The sequence below is a fragment of the Siphateles boraxobius genome, unplaced genomic scaffold (genome assembly GCF_051911475.1).
Source record: "Siphateles boraxobius isolate OS27281-9 unplaced genomic scaffold, OSU_SipBor_1 9, whole genome shotgun sequence".
NCBI classification, from domain to species: Eukaryota; Metazoa; Chordata; class Actinopteri; order Cypriniformes; family Leuciscidae; genus Siphateles; species Siphateles boraxobius.
The window spans coordinates 29,828,976-29,845,970 of NW_027509219.1; the positions used below are offsets into that span (position 1 = coordinate 29,828,976).

The window sequence follows — 16,995 nt, forward strand, 5'->3', positions numbered from 1 at the left end:
GTGCTGGTCATGTAGATGTTGCAAGTTTGGGGCTTTCAACATTTAGCAACCCGTCCCTCCATTATTTCCTGTGCTATAGTCACTTAAAATATATATAAAATATTTTTTTTCATTTGTATATATAATATATGTGTAAATGATAGGGTCTATAGAAATTTCTCTCATTATGACAATAGTATACAGCTGCAGACCCGCAGCACCACCAGTTTCAGAACCCCAGCGCCAGAACCGGAAGTACGGGGCGGAGCTTACGTTCTAACACCAGCGCCAGGACCGGAAGTGAGGGGCGGAGCTTACGTTCTAAACCGTGTAACGCCACCTAACGTTTTGGAGCGTAATTTGCTTAGACACAAAACGTCATTATTACACACGAAATGTCATACTTTATACCTATTATAATGATACATTAAGGTACAGTACAATAAGCATTTAAAACATTGATTTTGTGTAATATAATTCTATATAGTTATACGTTTTATTGTATTATGAGAGTTACTTCCTGATCGTGAAAATAATGCTTGAAACTTATGGTCATTTTATATAAAATATACTTTATTTCACAAGAACATGTGCAGCATGCATTTTTCTTTATGTAAAATAATGTCAAAAATCTAAAAAGAGAGAGAAAATCCGGCATTGTTTTAAAAGAAACCATAAAAATGTACCGTACTTCAAATAATAGCCGAGTCCCAAATAGACGATTGTCTCTTTACACGCCTGGTGTGGCTGCAGGTCTGGGTAAATATAAGTCCGGTCTCAAATAGAGGTCGGGTCTGTTTTTTAGTTTCAGGTTGTATTAAATCTTCTAAAACCCGTCAGATCGTCCGCTTTTTGGCGGAATAGAATGACTGCTGCGCATGACAGGGCGCTTAACGAGCAGAGAGAGAGAGAGCCCCGGCCGCGCGCGCGCACTCTCACGTCTTCAAACAACACGAGCACTGTCTTGCTCTTTATTTGTCACATACCAGTTATAGTTCATACAACGAGCAGTGACTCACTGTGTAATAAAAACATACCCTAAATATTATTTAAAAGGTGCAACAATTTTTAATATTTTTAAATACTTGCAAAAATAACCATGCTTGTGTCATTGTAAATAATTCTGCCCCTCCCTCACTTCCGGTTCTGGCGCTGGGGTTCTGGCACTGGGGTTCTGAAACTGGTGGTGCTGCGGGTCTGCAGCTGGATATATCTCCATTATGAAGCACATATTTTTCCAGCCTTGTTGCACTTATCGGTCATTCTGTCAATGCATAAAGTAGGTTTCCTTGTCATTTTAGTTAATGTTTGGAGCAAACATATGTTCGCCTCGGGTCATTTGTGGATTTGCTGACACCACTGGCAGAGTCGCTAGAGGGACGTTACATTAGTTTTAATATCAGCCAACTGTCTGCAGTGTGTCATTCGTCAACTTTTAAAAGCACACAGGACCACAGAAGTACTTGCTTGACTTATCTATTACATGTCAGGGAAAATGAACAGAGGAACAGGAAGATAATCTGGTAATCCTTCTGTGAGATTTGACTGAGATTTTTTATTTAGTCCTTGACTGATGCTCTGTCCATTCTTCAGCAAAAAAATCCATATTTCTTGTTATTTTACACCCTATTCTTACTGTCAGGGACCATGATAGCAAAATGGGCCCTTTTTTTTCCAAGGGAGTTTTAACTTGTTTTACAATTTAATAACTCATAATTTGATCTGCCATCTTTGTTTTCTGTTAGCAGCAGTGTCTCTGAGGCTGTGTAATTCCATCATCTGTTATATCAAACTCATTATCTAAGTACTCATTTGAAAAAAAAAATCTATTCGGTTGCACAATTTCCTCCTTTCTGGACTGTACTGAACCGTAATTGGCAGGACTGGCAGGATGAGCAGGACTGGGAGTTTTTTTTTTTTCAATTTCAAACCACATCAATCTTAATAACTACTATTAATTTTGTATTTAATCATTTATTAATTATATGTAATTGTTAAGGAAGGCTGGAATCGAAAAACGCCTTTGGTTCAGGTGTGCAGAATTATTAAGCAGGTTTTCTTTTACAGGTAAAATATGCCAAAAAAGAGATTTAACTCACATTGAAAAGTCAAAAATTATTAAATGCTCATGAGAAGGATGGAATACTAAACTAGATACTAATACTTGAAATGGCAAAATTAAGGCGTGACCAATGGACAGCTGTGATGGCTAAGGCCACAATGAATGAACATTTCATTTTCTAACCATTTACTTCTAGAGTGCACGCTAGTGAGTAAATGAAATAACAACCAAGATGTGGGTTTGACTTTTTATTTATGTTTGTTAGTATGTGTAGATCTTACCCCTGGTTCTGCCGGGATCCATGACTGCAGCATGAAACAAAGGCTTGGAATTAAAAGGGTGCGGCCTTTCCTGGTGTCCTTTATATATTCGGTAGGGACTTATGGGAAATGTAGTTTTCGGGACAATATGGGTTGGGGTCGTGTGTTAATTTGAATGTGTTTAAAGGAGGTTTTTTTGTGTGTGTGTGTGTGTGTGTGTGTGTGTGTGTGTGTGTGTGTGTGTGTGTGTGTGTGTGTGTGTGTGTGTGTGTGTGTGTGTGTGTGTGTGTGTGTGTGTATTATTGCTTTATGGTAAAGTGATTTTTTATGTTTATTTAAGTTTTTGTATGTATATATTTTTCCCTTGTAAGTTTGATGTAATGGAATGAGAATTTTGAGACCCCTGTAATTATAAAAATGGTTTGGTCTGGTTTGTTAAAAGGGCTTAGTTCTGGTGAGGGATCCCTTAGAAACATCTGAGACCCAAAACTCAGTAATGTGCTGATGTCCCATTTATTTTGTCAGTGTTTTTCTTTCTTTTTTCTTCTTTTTTTTCTTCCTTTAGCACAAAGTGTACGTAAAATTAAATTTTTTTGACTCCATGAATGTCTCCTGAAAATTTTATGGAAGAACCCTTACAACAGCAAAACGCTCATTGGTTCAGCAGAGTCATACAAAAACAGGCCAAGAAGAAAAGAAAATTTGAAATTAAGGTGAAGGATTAGTGTTAGTCTCTCACAGCAACTCTCACAGACAGCAGACTTCATTTGCTCCATTTGCTCTCTGTCCTAATCTCATTATTGTCTAAAAGAAACAATTAAGAAATGTTCTTTCCTAAGTAAACATGGAGAAGAGAAGTCACACTTCCAGTAAACACTTCCTTTTCACCTTTTAATTTGTGTATGTGTGCTACTTCCTTTTTCATTTTTGTAGCAGTATTAGTCAACTCATCATGCCCTCTGTGGTTTCGAGTCCGAGTGAAGGTCAAACACCTGGAGGGCAAACTTTGTTTTCCATTAACTATATGAGAGACACCTCACTTCCAATTAAGCGACACTATATTTGATGGCTCATTACAGTTAGCTCAAACGGCTCATGCCCTCATCATTTCCCAGGTTGCCGCCCCTCGGATCTTCGTCAGATACTGTATCCCATGACGAGGCCTGGAAGCTTTGGCTTTTGTGTGAGATGCAGCAGAACCGCTGAACAGGGAGAAGTCAGCAGCTCCTGCTGTGCTCACTAGTTTCAGTTCACATTGCATATCACTTCTAATAAACTACAAATGCCTTGTTTGACTCTATTGCATGCTTGTTAGAAACCTAACCTTGATCCATGTTCCTCTCTTCCTGTTTCGCTCCAGTAGATCCCATCTGATGCCGAGGCTGAAGGAATCGAGGTCTCACGAGTCGTTGCTCAGCCCCAGCAGTGCAGTAGAAGCTCTAGATCTTAGTATGGAGGAGGAAGTGCTCATCAAACCTGTGCACAGCAGCATCCTGGGACAGGATTTCTGCTTTGAGGTGAGTCGGCTGATCTCACTGCCCTGTTGAAGCCACAGCTGTGTATTAATTGCGAAAAGGACTTTAATGTCCGACAAGTCTCAAAATAGCACGCAGCAAAGGCCCATTAAAACTTCATCAAGGCCATTAGCTGAGATCAAATAGTTAGCTGAAAATAGCAGCGCTATCTAGCTGCTCCACAGTTAAATCATTGAGGGGCCACGGGTCAAGTTACTGGATGATTTTCACATGTGCTACAGGGAAGTCTCACTTAAACCAGATGCTTATATAATTACAGGGTCAAAGGGTGCAGACAAAGAAATCTATGATCTGGTATCTGCATGCAGGTTTCCTTAAAGGAATAGTAACTCACCTCAAAATAAATATATACATTTTTTTTTAATGTTATATTTCAAATGGAAAAAATTCAAAAATGCAGAGGGAATTTGAAAGACAATCGTTTATCCCGCCCCTCGGATTGAGCCCTGCCAATGGTGTCTTCCCAGACCTAACATCTTGATGTGGGTCTGGCATGTCAGGATAACACTTTCATGCAATGTCTGTTTCATAGCCAGCAGCCATATCACCCTGTAGTCCAAGATTGGTTGAGCCTGGTTAGTACCTGGATGGGAGACTCCTGGGAAAACTAGGTTGCTGATGGTGGAGTTGTTAGTGAGGCCAGAAGGGGGCGCTCACCCCGTGGTCTGGGTGGGTCCTAACTTCCCAGTATAGTGATGGGGACACTATACTGTCAAAGAGTACCGTCCTTAAGATGAGACATTAAACCGAGGTCCTGACTCTCTGTGGTCATTAAAAATTTCCCCAATTGGCCTCTGTCCATCATGGCCTCCTAATCATCCCCATATATATACTGATTGTGTTCATCACTCTGTCTCCACCAGTAAGCTGGTGTGTGGTGGTAGTTCTGGCGCACAATGGCTGCTGTCGTATCAAGTGGATCATGATGCACATTGGTGGTGGTTGAGGAGATTCCCACCTTCTCTGTAAAGCGATTTGAGTGTAGAGAAAAGCGCTATATAAATGTAATGAATTATTAGGGGCCAAGCACCGAAGGTGCGGAGGCACCTATTGTATCTGTTCCGGTTCTTATTATTATTATTCTTCTTCTTCTTCTTCTTCTTCTTCTTCTTCTTCTTCCGACTGGGCGTCTATGGCAGCCCCTAGAACCGTGTCCGGGAAAGTTGTTCCGGTTTGACATTCTGATAGAGGACAGTCCCAACAGTAATTGCACCAATTTTGGTGTCTCTAACTCATTGCCTCTAGCGCCACCACCTGTCCAAAGTTTCACTTTTATTATGCTAATAACTTTTGAACCGTTAGGCCTATCAACAAAATTCTTTTTTCCTCTGATTCCTGAGCTCATGACGATTCGATCGCACCCTATGACGTCATTTTCCGTCATAAAAATATGGCCGCCATTTTGAATTGTCCAAAAAACCTACTTTTGCGAACTCGTCCTAGACGGTTTGTCCGATTCTCACCAAAATTGCACCAGATCATCTCCAGGCAGTGCCGACAAAAAGTTATGGAATTCAAGTCGATTCGTCAAACCACTTTCGATAAACGCGCAAACAAATTTTACGTAGCGCTTGCGAAAACAGACGTAAGGCTGTATCTCCGCAACGCTTAATCGTATTCAGACCAAACTTGGTACATGTCATCACAAGCATGACCTGAGGCTACGTGCTGCGTTTCGGCGCAGCGCCACCTACTGGTCCGGAGATATGAAAAACGGCTATTTTCGCTCATAACTTCTGAACGGTTTGTCCAAAAATCATAAAAGTGGTCTCTGTAGATTCAGGGCGTCATGCCGAGTCGACTGATATCAAATTTTCCCAGATCGGCCATTTTGGCTGTCGGCCATTTTGAATTATGTGCTAAAATGCTGTATTTTTTGAACGCATGAACGAATTGTTACGAAACTCGGTATGGGTCATCGGTACGATGCCCTGAAGGAGCCTGAGAAGTTTCGAAACAGCGCCACCTAGTGGTAAAATTTATTTTTCAAATGCTTATAACTCTGGCTGTGGTTGACTTATTTTCACGGGAGTCATCTCGTTGAGGTCCTGAATCCTTGCCGAGTCCACAGATACCAAACATGCTAAGTTTCAACTTACGGTTTGTGTAGCGTTGTGATTTAGCGCTTAAAAAACATTTGCCGATATCTTCGAAACCGCTAGTCCGATCGAGACGAAACCACCGTCAGAAGTTTGGAACCATAGCTTGTTAACTATATGTGAGAGCCCAAATGCCAAAATATTGATGGTAAGGGGTAGTAAAATCAAATCAAAGTCACGTGTCAGTCATTTTTTATGCTTTTTTTCATATAAATGTCTAAAACTCCGAAGCGAATTGAGATATTTTCACCAAATTTGGCACACACATGTATGGGCTCATTCCGAGGACACATGAAAAAAAATTGTGAGATTTTGCCTCTTGGTGGCGCTATAATAGAACAAAACATGAAAATCCCATTGATTTCAATGCAGTTTTGTGATGTGAAATGCTATACTTAATGAACACATTGCTGTAACATTATGAAACTCAGAATTTGTTACCAGCACCTTGCCTTGAAGGTACTCAAAAGATTTCAAGACAGCGCCACCTGTTGGTCAAAAGTTAAAATTACATTTCCAAAAATGCTAAAAACTTTTTTAAAAATGTGCTTATTGTAATGACACTGGTCTTAATAGATTCCTTGGGTCATGCCGAGAACATAGATACCAAGTTTGACGTATTTGGACGAACTTCCTGTCCGCCATCTTTATTTACTTTCAAAACCTTCTTTTTCGAACTTCTCCTAGACCATTCGTCCGATTTTCACCAAAATCGAATCGTGTCATCTCCATACCGTGCCGACTAAAAGTTATGGATTTCGTGACGATAGACGAAACCGTTTTCGTATACCGCAGCAGCAAAGTTGAGACATGCTGCCAAAATGACTATTAAGTCTTTATCTCTGCAATGTCTTGATATTTTGACACCAAACTTTGTATGTGTCATTGTCACCTCACTCTGACCGCATCACATCGATTTCGTAACTGCGCCACCTATTGGTCGAAAGTCATAATCCATTAAATCATCTTAAAAGTTACTGTATATATGATTTTTTAGCAATTTGCCTAAATTCATCTTTAAATGTATTTAATTGCTCCTTACTGCAGTTGGTCTGCCACTCCCACCCATGATGGCATCTGTTGCCGCTTCTTGCGCTTGGCCCCGGTAATGGCTGCTTGCAGCTATATTTATTATTATTATTCTTCTTCTTCTTCTTCTTCTTCCGACTGGGCGTCTATGGCAGCCCCTAGAACCGTGTCCGGGAAAGTTGTTCCGGTTTGACATTCTGATAGAGGACAGTCCCAACAGTAATTGCACCAGTTTTGGTGTCTCTAACTCATTGCCTCTAGCGCCACCACCTGTCCAAAGTTTCACTTTTATTATGCTAATAACTTTTGAACCGTTAGGCCTATCAACAAAATTCTTTTTTCCTCTGATTCCTGAGCTCATGACGATTCGATCGCACCCTATGACGTCATTTTCCGTCATAAAAATATGGCCGCCATTTTGAATTGTCCAAAAAACCTACTTTTGCGAACTCGTCCTAGACGGTTTGTCCGATTCTCACCAAAATTGCACCAGATCATCTCCAGGCAGTGCCGACAAAAAGTTATGGAATTCAAGTCGATTCGTCAAACCACTTTCGATAAACGCGCAAACAAATTTTACGTAGCGCTTGCGAAAACAGACGTAAGGCTGTATCTCCGCAACGCTTAATCGTATTCAGACCAAACTTGGTACATATCATCACAAGCATGACCTGAGGCTACATGCTGCGTTTCGGCGCAGCGCCACCTACATGTCCGGAGATATGAAAAACGGCTATTTTCGCTCATAACTTCTGACCGGTTTGTCCAAAAATCATAAAAGTGGTCTCTTCAGATTCAGGGCGTCATGCCGAGTCGACTGATATCGAATTTTCCCAGATCGGCCATTTTGGCTGTCGGCCATTTTGAATTATGTGCTAAAATGCTGTATTTTTTGAACGCATGAACGAATTGTTACGAAACTCGGTATGGGTCATCGGTACGATGCCCTGAAGGAGCCTGAGAAGTTTCGAAACAGCGCCACCTAGTGGTAAAATTTATTTTTCAAATGCTTATAACTCTGGCTGTGGTTGACTTATTTTCACGGGAGTCATCTCGTTGAGGTCCTGAATCCTTGCCGAGTCCACAGATACCAAACATGCTAGGTTTCGACATACGGTTTGTGTAGCGTTGTGATTTAGCGCTTAAAAAACATTTGCCGATATCTTCGAAACCGCTAGTCCGATCGAGACGAAACCACCGTCAGAAGTTTGGAACCATAGCTTGTTAACTATATAGGAGAGCCCAAATGCCAAAATATTGATGGTAAGGGGTAGTAAAATCAAATCAAAGTCACGTGTCAGTCATTTTTGATGCTTTTTTTCATATAAATGTCTAAAACTCCGAAGCGAATTGAGATATTTTCACCAAATTTGGCACACACATGTATGGGCTCATTCCAAGGACACAAGAAAAAAATTGTGGGATTTTGCCTCTTGGTGGCGCTATAATAGAACAAAACATGAAAATCCCATTGATTTCAATGCAGTTTTGTGATGTGAAATGCTATACTTAATGAACACATTGATGTAACATTATGAAACTCAGAATTTGTTACCAGCACCTTGCCTTGAAGGTACTCAAAAGATTTCAAGACAGCGCCACCTGTTGGTCAAAAGTTAAAATTACATTTCCAAAAATGCTAATAACTTTTTTTTAAATGTGCTTATTGTAATGACACTGGTCTTAATAGATTCCTTGGGTCATGCCGAGAACATAGATACCAAGTTTGACGTATTTGGACGAACTTCCTGTCCGCCATCTTTATTTACTTTCAAAACCTTCTTTTTCGAACTTCTCCTAGACCATTCGTCCGATTTTCACCAAAATCGAATCGTGTCATCTCCATACCGTGCCGACTAAAAGTTATGGATTTCGTGACGATAGACGAAACCGTTTTCGTATACCGCAGCAGCAAAGTTGAGACATGCTGCCAAAATGACTATTAAGTCTTTATCTCTGCAATGCCTTGATATTTTGACACCAAACTTTGTATGTGTCATTGTCACCTCACTCTGACCACATCACATCGATTTCGTAACTGCACCACCTATTGGTCGAAAGTCATAATCCATTAAATCATCTTAAAAGTTACTGTATATATGATTTTTTAGCCATTTGCCTAAATTCATCTTTAAATGTCTTTAATTGCTCCTTGCTGCTGTCGGTCTGAAACTTCCAGCCATGTTGGCATGTCTTTTCGTCTGCGTTTGCGCTTGGCCCCGGAATGGCTGCTTGCAGCTATATTTATTATTATTCTTCTTCTTCTTCTTCTTCTTCTTCCGACTGGGCGTCTATGGCAGCCCATAGAACCGTGTCCGGGAAAGTTGTTTTGGTTTGACATTCTGATAGAGGACAGTCCCAACATCAATTGCACCAATTTTGGTGTCTCTAACTCATTGCCTCTAGCGCCACCACCTGTCCAAAGTTTCACTTTTATTATGCTAATAACTTTTGAACCGTTTGGCCTATCAACAAAATAATTTTTTCCTCTGATTCCTGAGCTCATGACGAATCGATCGCACCCTATGACGTCATTTTCCGTCATAAAAATATGGCCGCCATTTTGAATTGTCCAAAAAACCTACTTTTGCGAACTCGTCCTAGACGGTTTGTCCGATTCGCACCAAAATCGCACCAGATCATCTCCAGGTATTGGCGACAAAAAGTTATGGAATTCAAGTCGATTTGTCAAACCGCTTTCGATAAACGCGCAAACAAATTTTACGTAGCGCTTGCAAAAACAGACGTAAGGCTGTATCTCCGCAACGCTTAATCGTATTCAGACCAAACTTGGTACATGTCATCACAAGCATGACCTGAGGCTACATGCTGCGTTTCGGCGCAGCGCCACCTACTGGTCCGGAGATATGAAAAACGGCTATTTTCGCTCATAACTTCTGAACGGTTTGTCCAAAAATCATAAAAGTGGTCTCTGTAGATTCAGGGCGTCATGCCGAGTCGACTGATATCGAATTTTCCCAGATCGGCCATTTTGGCTGTCGGCCATTTTGAATTATGTGCTAAAATGCTGTATTTTTTGAACGCATGAACGAATTGTTACGAAACTCGGTATGGGTCATCGGTACGATGCCCTGAAGGAGCCTGAGAAGTTTCGAAACAGCGCCACCTAGTGGTAACATTTATTTTTCAAATGCTTATAACTCTGGCTGTGGTTGACTTATTTTCACGGGAGTCATCTCGTTGAGGTCCTGAATCCTTGCCGAGTCCACAGATACCAAACATGCTAGGTTTCGACTTACGGTTTGTGTAGCGTTGTGATTTAGCGCTTAAAAAACATTTGCCGATATCTTCGAAACCGCTAGTCCGATCGAGACGAAACCACCGTCAGAAGTTTGGAACCATAGCTTGTTAACTATATGTGACAGCCCAAATGCCAAAATATTGATGGTAAGGGGTAGTAAAATCAAATCAAAGTCACGTGTCAGTCATTTTTGATGCTTTTTTTCATATAAATGTCTAAAACTCCGAAGCGAATTGAGATATTTTCACCAAATTTGGCACACACATGTATGGGCTCATTCCAAGGACACATGAAAAAAAATGTGAGATTTTGCCTCTTGGTGGCGCTATAATAGAACAAAACATGAAAATCCCATTGATTTCAATGCAGTTTTGTGATGTGAAATGCTATACTTAATGAACACATTGCTGTAACATTATGAAACTCAGAATTTGTTACCAGCACCTTGCCTTGAAGGTACTCAAAAGATTTCAAGACAGCGCCACCTGTTGGTCAAAAGTTAAAATTACATTTCCAAAAATGCTAATAACTTTTTTTAAAATGTGCTTATTGTAATGACACTGGTCTTAATAGATTCCTTGGGTCATGCCGAGAACATAGATACCAAGTTTGACGTATTTGGACGAACTTCCTGTCCGCCATCTTTATTTACTTTCAAAACCTTCTTTTTCGAACTTCTCCTAGACCATTCGTCCGATTTTCACCAAAATCGAATCGTGTCATCTCCATACCGTGCCGACTAAAAGTTATGGATTTCGTGACGATAGACGAAACCGTTTTCGTATACCGCAGCAGCAAAGTTGAGACATGCTGCCAAAATGACTATTAAGTCTTTATCTCTGCAATGTCTTGATATTTTGACACCAAACTTTGTATGTGTCATTGTCACCTCACTCTGACCACATCACATCGATTTCGTAACTGCGCCACCTATTGGTCGAAAGTGATAATCCATTAAATCATCTTAAAAGTTACTGTATATATGATTTTTTAACCATTTGCCTAAATTCATCTTTAAATGTCTTTAATTGCTCCTTGCTGCAGTTGGTCTGCCAATCCCACCCATGATGGCATCTGTTTCCGCTTCTTGCGCTTGGCCCCGGAATGGCTGCTTGCAGCTATATTTATTATTATTATTATTATTATTATTATGCATACAGGAAGCCGGAGGGCGCTCTCTCGCAGAAAGTCCAAAATGGAGTCATAGAAGTTATAACTTGAGATGTTCCAGGAAATCTCTAATATGGACAAGGCATCCAGTTATCAATGTAGCTGAATTAAACCTAAGACTTATAAAAGACTTATAAAACCTAAAAACCGTGTTTTCATAACAATAAAGTGTGTTTAATGCAGTGCTAATCGACATAGCCTTTATTACAGTATAGAAACTATATACTACAAATTATTGGTTATTGTTCAGCACTATATTTGATTCCTTAGCCAATTAAAAGGCAAGAGATAGGAAAAAATAAAACCAAAAACAAAACTCCAAAAAAACAAACAAACTGGTATCACACTTGACATTTCTGTCCCCCCTCCCTTCTGAAATGATGGCTACACCCCTGGTGACAGTAAACTTGAATCAGGCATCTGCATGCAGATCTTAAGACCAGAAGGGCCTTCCTGTCTCTTTGCATCCCCTGCCCGATAGGGTGCGAAAGAGCCTGTCCCATCTGTCTGAACATCTCCTCTCATTCTCTCTCTGCTCACTAGCGGTGAGTTTCGAGAGGCCAGTTCACATGCAGTTGATGACTGTTACACTGCACCAGACGCCAGCTGGAAAGAATGAGACACTGACAGTTAGTAGGAGTTCTGCAGGGGTCAGCCAGAGGTCCGTTATGTACTATGCTGTTTGCTCTATTTATTCAGTCAGTTAAACTACAATGTAACAGTCAAAATTATAAATTGAATTGGACTACAATTCAATATATCACAAAAAGTCTTAAACGTAATGACAGCTATGGAGCCAGGCAATTTATGCTGCAAGACGTTAATTTGGTACTATGGGAATGAAGTCAAATTAATTAAGAATTATTTCGATTATTATAAAATTTGTTGCTGTGTGCATTGTCTCAAAGAGGAAAAAAAAAAGTCTTAAAAAGTCTTATGTTTGATTTAAAATGAAATGTGCAGCAACCCTTTTTACATAAAAGCTGTTTTTGAGCAGTTACTTAATTTAAATATTGCAGTTACTTATTTTTTATTTTTGTAGGTTTACAATTACTTATTTAAAAATATAATATAGATAATACTTAATTTTGCCCATATTCATTTTTTTTAAATTGTATTACATTTTGCAATTACTTTTTCAAATATTTATTTCAAATATAATTCAAAATTAAATATTACTTTATTTCGCAATTGCTTCATTTTTTATATATATATATTCAACAATTATTTCTTCTAGTATAACTTAAATTAATATATTACTAAAATATTACTTATTGTTTACCTTTTTAATATTAAGGAATTTTCTTTACTTTTGTTATTTAATATGTATTAGTTATTTTTTGTAATTACTTATTTTAAACATTTATTTCAAATAAAATTTAAATGCATATTTAAATACAAAAGGAGTCGCAGATAGCACCTGGTTAACCTGGATGGGTTTTCAATTATCATAGCAATATTTGGCTGAAATGCAGAATGCAAAAGTATTGCAACAGTTTAGTGAATTCACCCCTCTGTATTCAAACGTACTTTTGTAGTCACCTGGATGCTTCGACTGTGAACAGATGGTCTTTTCGGATTGAACTTTTTGACATAAAAAGAATATTTGTAAAAGGCTTCCGCTTGTATCGCTTTTCTCTGATATCACATGTGATCCTGCAAATACATTTGATTTAAGTGCATTCTGTCTGATTAGGCTATTTGATAGTTTTATTCTTTCTTCAAATGTAATTGCTCTCCACCCCTGGGAAACGCTTCATTGATTGAGTGCTGTAGATCTCTCTGCTCGTGTCCACCATCTGCCTGATCTGCATTACATTCCTTTCTAGCTCACTTCATGCACTTATCTGCAAATTGTAACAATTGTAATCTGTAATTGCAGGTAACTACTTCAACAGGAAGCAAATGCTTCTCATGTCGATCGGCTGCCGAGAGAGACAAATGGATGGAGAATTTGAGACGTGCTGTGCATCCCAACAAGGTAAACTGGATGATTCATCTGAATCCTGTGTAATTCTAGACAAGATGAGGTTTAAGCCAGTCAGTATGTTACTTTTTCATATATCCTGTCTCACATATTGACCGTTTCTGATTGACTTCTCTGCATTACCCCGGCTTAACTTTTTAAAGTACACACTGGGGTTATCTTTCTTCAGCTTGCAGAGGTCGATGTAACATGCAGTGTTTTCTTTTTTCATATTCCACAGGATAACACCCGTCGGGTGGAAAACATGCTGAAATGTTGGATTATCGAAGCCAAGGACTTGCCGGCAAAGAAAAAATACTTCTGTGAACTTTGTCTGGATGACACATTATATGCACGGACTACCTGCAAACTCAAAACAGACAACGTTTTCTGGGGCGAACACTTTGAGTTCAACAACCTGCCCTCAGTCAAGAGTATCACCGTGCATCTTTACAAGGAAACAGACAAAAAGAAAAAGAAGGACAAAAATAATTACGTGGGCCTGGTCAATATCCCCATGGCGGCGGTCACCGGGCGACAGTTTGTGGAGAAATGGTATTCCGTGAGCACGCCGAATCCCAACAAAGGAAAGAGTCCGGGACCTATGGTCCGAATGAAATCCCGATATCAGAGCATGAGCATCCTTCCCATGGAGCTGTACAAGGAGTTTGCAGAGTATATTACTAACAATTATATGTTGATGTGCTCAGTGCTGGAGCCAGCTTTAAGTGTGAAGAATAAAGAAGAGATGGCTTGTGCACTTGTCCATATCTTACAAAGCACAGGCAAGGCCAAGGTAAGACAATTGCGTTGTATGCTTCTATGTCTCTTTAAAGTCAACTTGAAAACAAAATTAACTCCCATTTACTTTATGAATGCACATTCCTGCTCTTATTGGTGCATAGTATTTCAAAGAAAACTGATTCTGTCATGACCACTATCGTCATAGATGATTGACAATTCATACAGTTTGAATTTGTGGTTCTGTTCTGGATAAGAGCATGGAGAACAGCGATAACCCCCTTAGGGTAAAAGAACTGAACCAACATAAATGTTTTGCAGATATCATAAATATTTAATAATTTAATATACAACATAATTCAAGAAAAATTAGTCTGATTTGAAGAGGAATATCAAAAGGAACTGGGGATGGAGGAGGGTAATTAGCTCCTGAGCAACGTGATAAAGCTGAATGGGCTTTATATATAGGGATGCTGGGATAGGTGTCGTATTCCTATACAGTAGGTAGACGTGGATCTGCTGAGAGTCATCTGATGCGAGCTTGACTGACGTGACCTGCTAGAACTAACGCTACACTTGTATTTCATGTTGACTTCAAAAGTAAACGTGTTTATTGACTATTCTTGGAAGATTATTTAATTAAAGTCTCTCACGGATGCTGTTTGCTGGCAAGCGAACGAGAGGGTGACATGACGTCGAGATAAAAGACTCAACAATCATTGTGCTATATCGAGTTCAATAGTTGTATGTTATTTTGGATGTTGTCTTAAATGTGTCTTGAAAGAATGATTTCTTTTTTTTCTAAAACTGAAGCATTTGAGCAGCTGTGAGTGTTTCTAAAAAAAAAACAGCACAGGACGTTCTAGACTTTACTCTAAACGGCACCAAATGTCCAACTGCGAAAAACGTCATTGACAGAGAAGAATAATAGAGACGTGGCCCGCTTTCCCTCATTTAATCACGGGAGTGCTGAACGCTATGATTGCCCTCATCAACTTGAGCTCGAACAGCTCTGATACTCGCCATAAATCAGCTGACATCACACACAAAAGCCCACCGTCCGACGCTTCGTCACTCATCTGTCATTATTGATCCAATGCTCCGAGAAAAGAGTTGTTTTGTGATTGCTTTTTTGCTGCAGCACTCTGACGCCGATCCGAGGCATTGTTGCATCATAATGGACCCGCACAACAATGTGCCGTCCAGTTCTCTAGAATATGCGAGCGCATTATTGTTGAGCACCACTCTGGGCTTATTAGGTTTATTATTAGGTTTGAGTCTAATAATACAACCCCGAAGCATAATGTGTCTTGTGTTTAGATGTGCTTGAACGAGAAGTACCCTGCTTTTTGGTGTTTATGTTCCAGGTTGTGTTGAATGAAAAATTGATTCTGTCCTTTTCAGCAGCCCTAATCTGTTACTTTTTCAACATATTTTCATCAAGGCTCACAATTCAAGCTCTTTAGTGCCCGTTTTTGCAGAACACCAATTATGTAATTTTTCAGACAATCAACAAAGTGGCTGGTCTCTCATTACAGCAGAACTTTAAGTCAATAAGGCCACAGTCTTTCGTTATGAAGCAGTTGATTGGTCAGGGACTGCATTGTCTCTCATTATACAAGGCCAGAGCTGGTCAGCCAGTGCATTGTCTTTTATTAGCTGAATCCTGGTTACTGTAAATAAAGTCCATTTACTCACTCCCTAGATTCCTCAGCTTCCTGTCTTTGTCTGCAGGTCTGCATGAATTCAATAATGAATACTAATTAGCTTGATTATGTACTGATAGCAGATGATTGAAATAATATCTACCTGTATGGGGCATCTCGTTTTAAAATTGAATTGTAGAATGATGAGCTCTCCATAATCTGTAGTAACATAATAAGACATTTACGTTTATAGATCTAATAAGCAGCCATCAAATTTGTAAAGTAGTTTTGTCTGTGTTATATACGGAATATACTGTATATAGACATTTGAAGCATTACTGATATAAATTACATATGTATTTAAATCTATTCAGGAGCTTTATTAAAAATGTAACGGGCATTGAAATATAAAATATTCAATATCCAATGTTTATATATATATATATACGTATACTGTGTAAGGGTGTTAGCCGGAGGGGGGGAGATTCACGATTCTAACCCCACATAAAGAGCCAATGTGTCCGCTCAGGGTTTGTCCCGAGGGAAATTCCAAGTGTCAGGCCTCATGCTAATCAGCTTTCATTAATTCAGCCGTTGGTTTAAGGGCCAAACAGGTTCATGTGATCACGCACAGTGAAGAATTGAGCTGTAACGTGCAAGTCTGAAGGATTATTTATCAGCAGGGCTGTGCACTAGGGAGGCAGGGCCTGTGGGACAGGGGTCATTACTGGATCGCCCCTGAGGGTGAACGGACTCTCAAGAGCACACACTGCCATTTTAATAAGCCACTGCTTACTTATTCATGCCTGCCTCAAACCGCTGTAAGCGTGAAGCTTAAACAGAACGTTAACAAGCCTTCCTCGGGCTATTGGACAGCAGGAAATGTATGAAACATGGATCATATACATACCATAAGTATCATAATGAGTGTATGGCCTATGTGAATACACAGCGTTTTAAGATGGCCACAGATTTCAGTTTTATTGGTTGTGTATAATGAAAAAATAAACATGCAACAAAAACAAATTGGTTGTGTCAGGTTTTACAACAGACTGAGGTTTACATCATTTTAGATGAGCTAATTCTTATTTATTGTTTTGCTCTAGTTTAACACACACTGTGAGCATTGTACCTGTCTGCTTTTAAAAAATGACAGAAATAGAAATTTGTGAAGTAGCCAAATTATAGCATAATTGATTTTTTTAGTGTTTTTTTACAAGTTGCCACAATGATGCTGAGGTGTTTT

General features: G+C 39.5%; 2 protein-coding genes across 9 annotated transcripts in view; one reads left to right on the forward strand and one right to left on the reverse strand.

Annotated features, from left to right (window-relative positions):
- LOC143732597 (antimicrobial peptide NK-lysin-like) overlaps window positions 1–3,753 on the reverse strand; it is a 47,299-nt gene extending 43,546 nt beyond the window's left edge. Inside the window, exon 1 of the mRNA XM_077223868.1 lies at window positions 3,626–3,753. Coding sequence (XP_077079983.1) covers window positions 3,626–3,671 — 46 coding nt within the window. The 5' untranslated portion in view covers window positions 3,672–3,753. The remainder of the gene's footprint in view (window positions 1–3,625) is intronic.
- dab2ipa (DAB2 interacting protein a) overlaps window positions 1–16,995 on the forward strand; it is a 128,370-nt gene that overhangs the window by 84,238 nt on the left and 27,137 nt on the right. For 5 of the 8 annotated variants that reach the window (XM_077223859.1, XM_077223863.1, XM_077223865.1 and 2 more), the window contains 3 exons: window positions 3,662–3,818; window positions 13,279–13,377; window positions 13,604–14,158. In XM_077223859.1, coding sequence (XP_077079974.1) covers window positions 3,662–3,818; window positions 13,279–13,377; window positions 13,604–14,158 — 811 coding nt within the window. The remainder of the gene's footprint in view (window positions 1–3,661; window positions 3,819–13,278; window positions 13,378–13,603; window positions 14,159–16,995) is intronic. The other 3 variants (XM_077223860.1, XM_077223864.1, XM_077223867.1) reach the window with 1 other exon arrangement.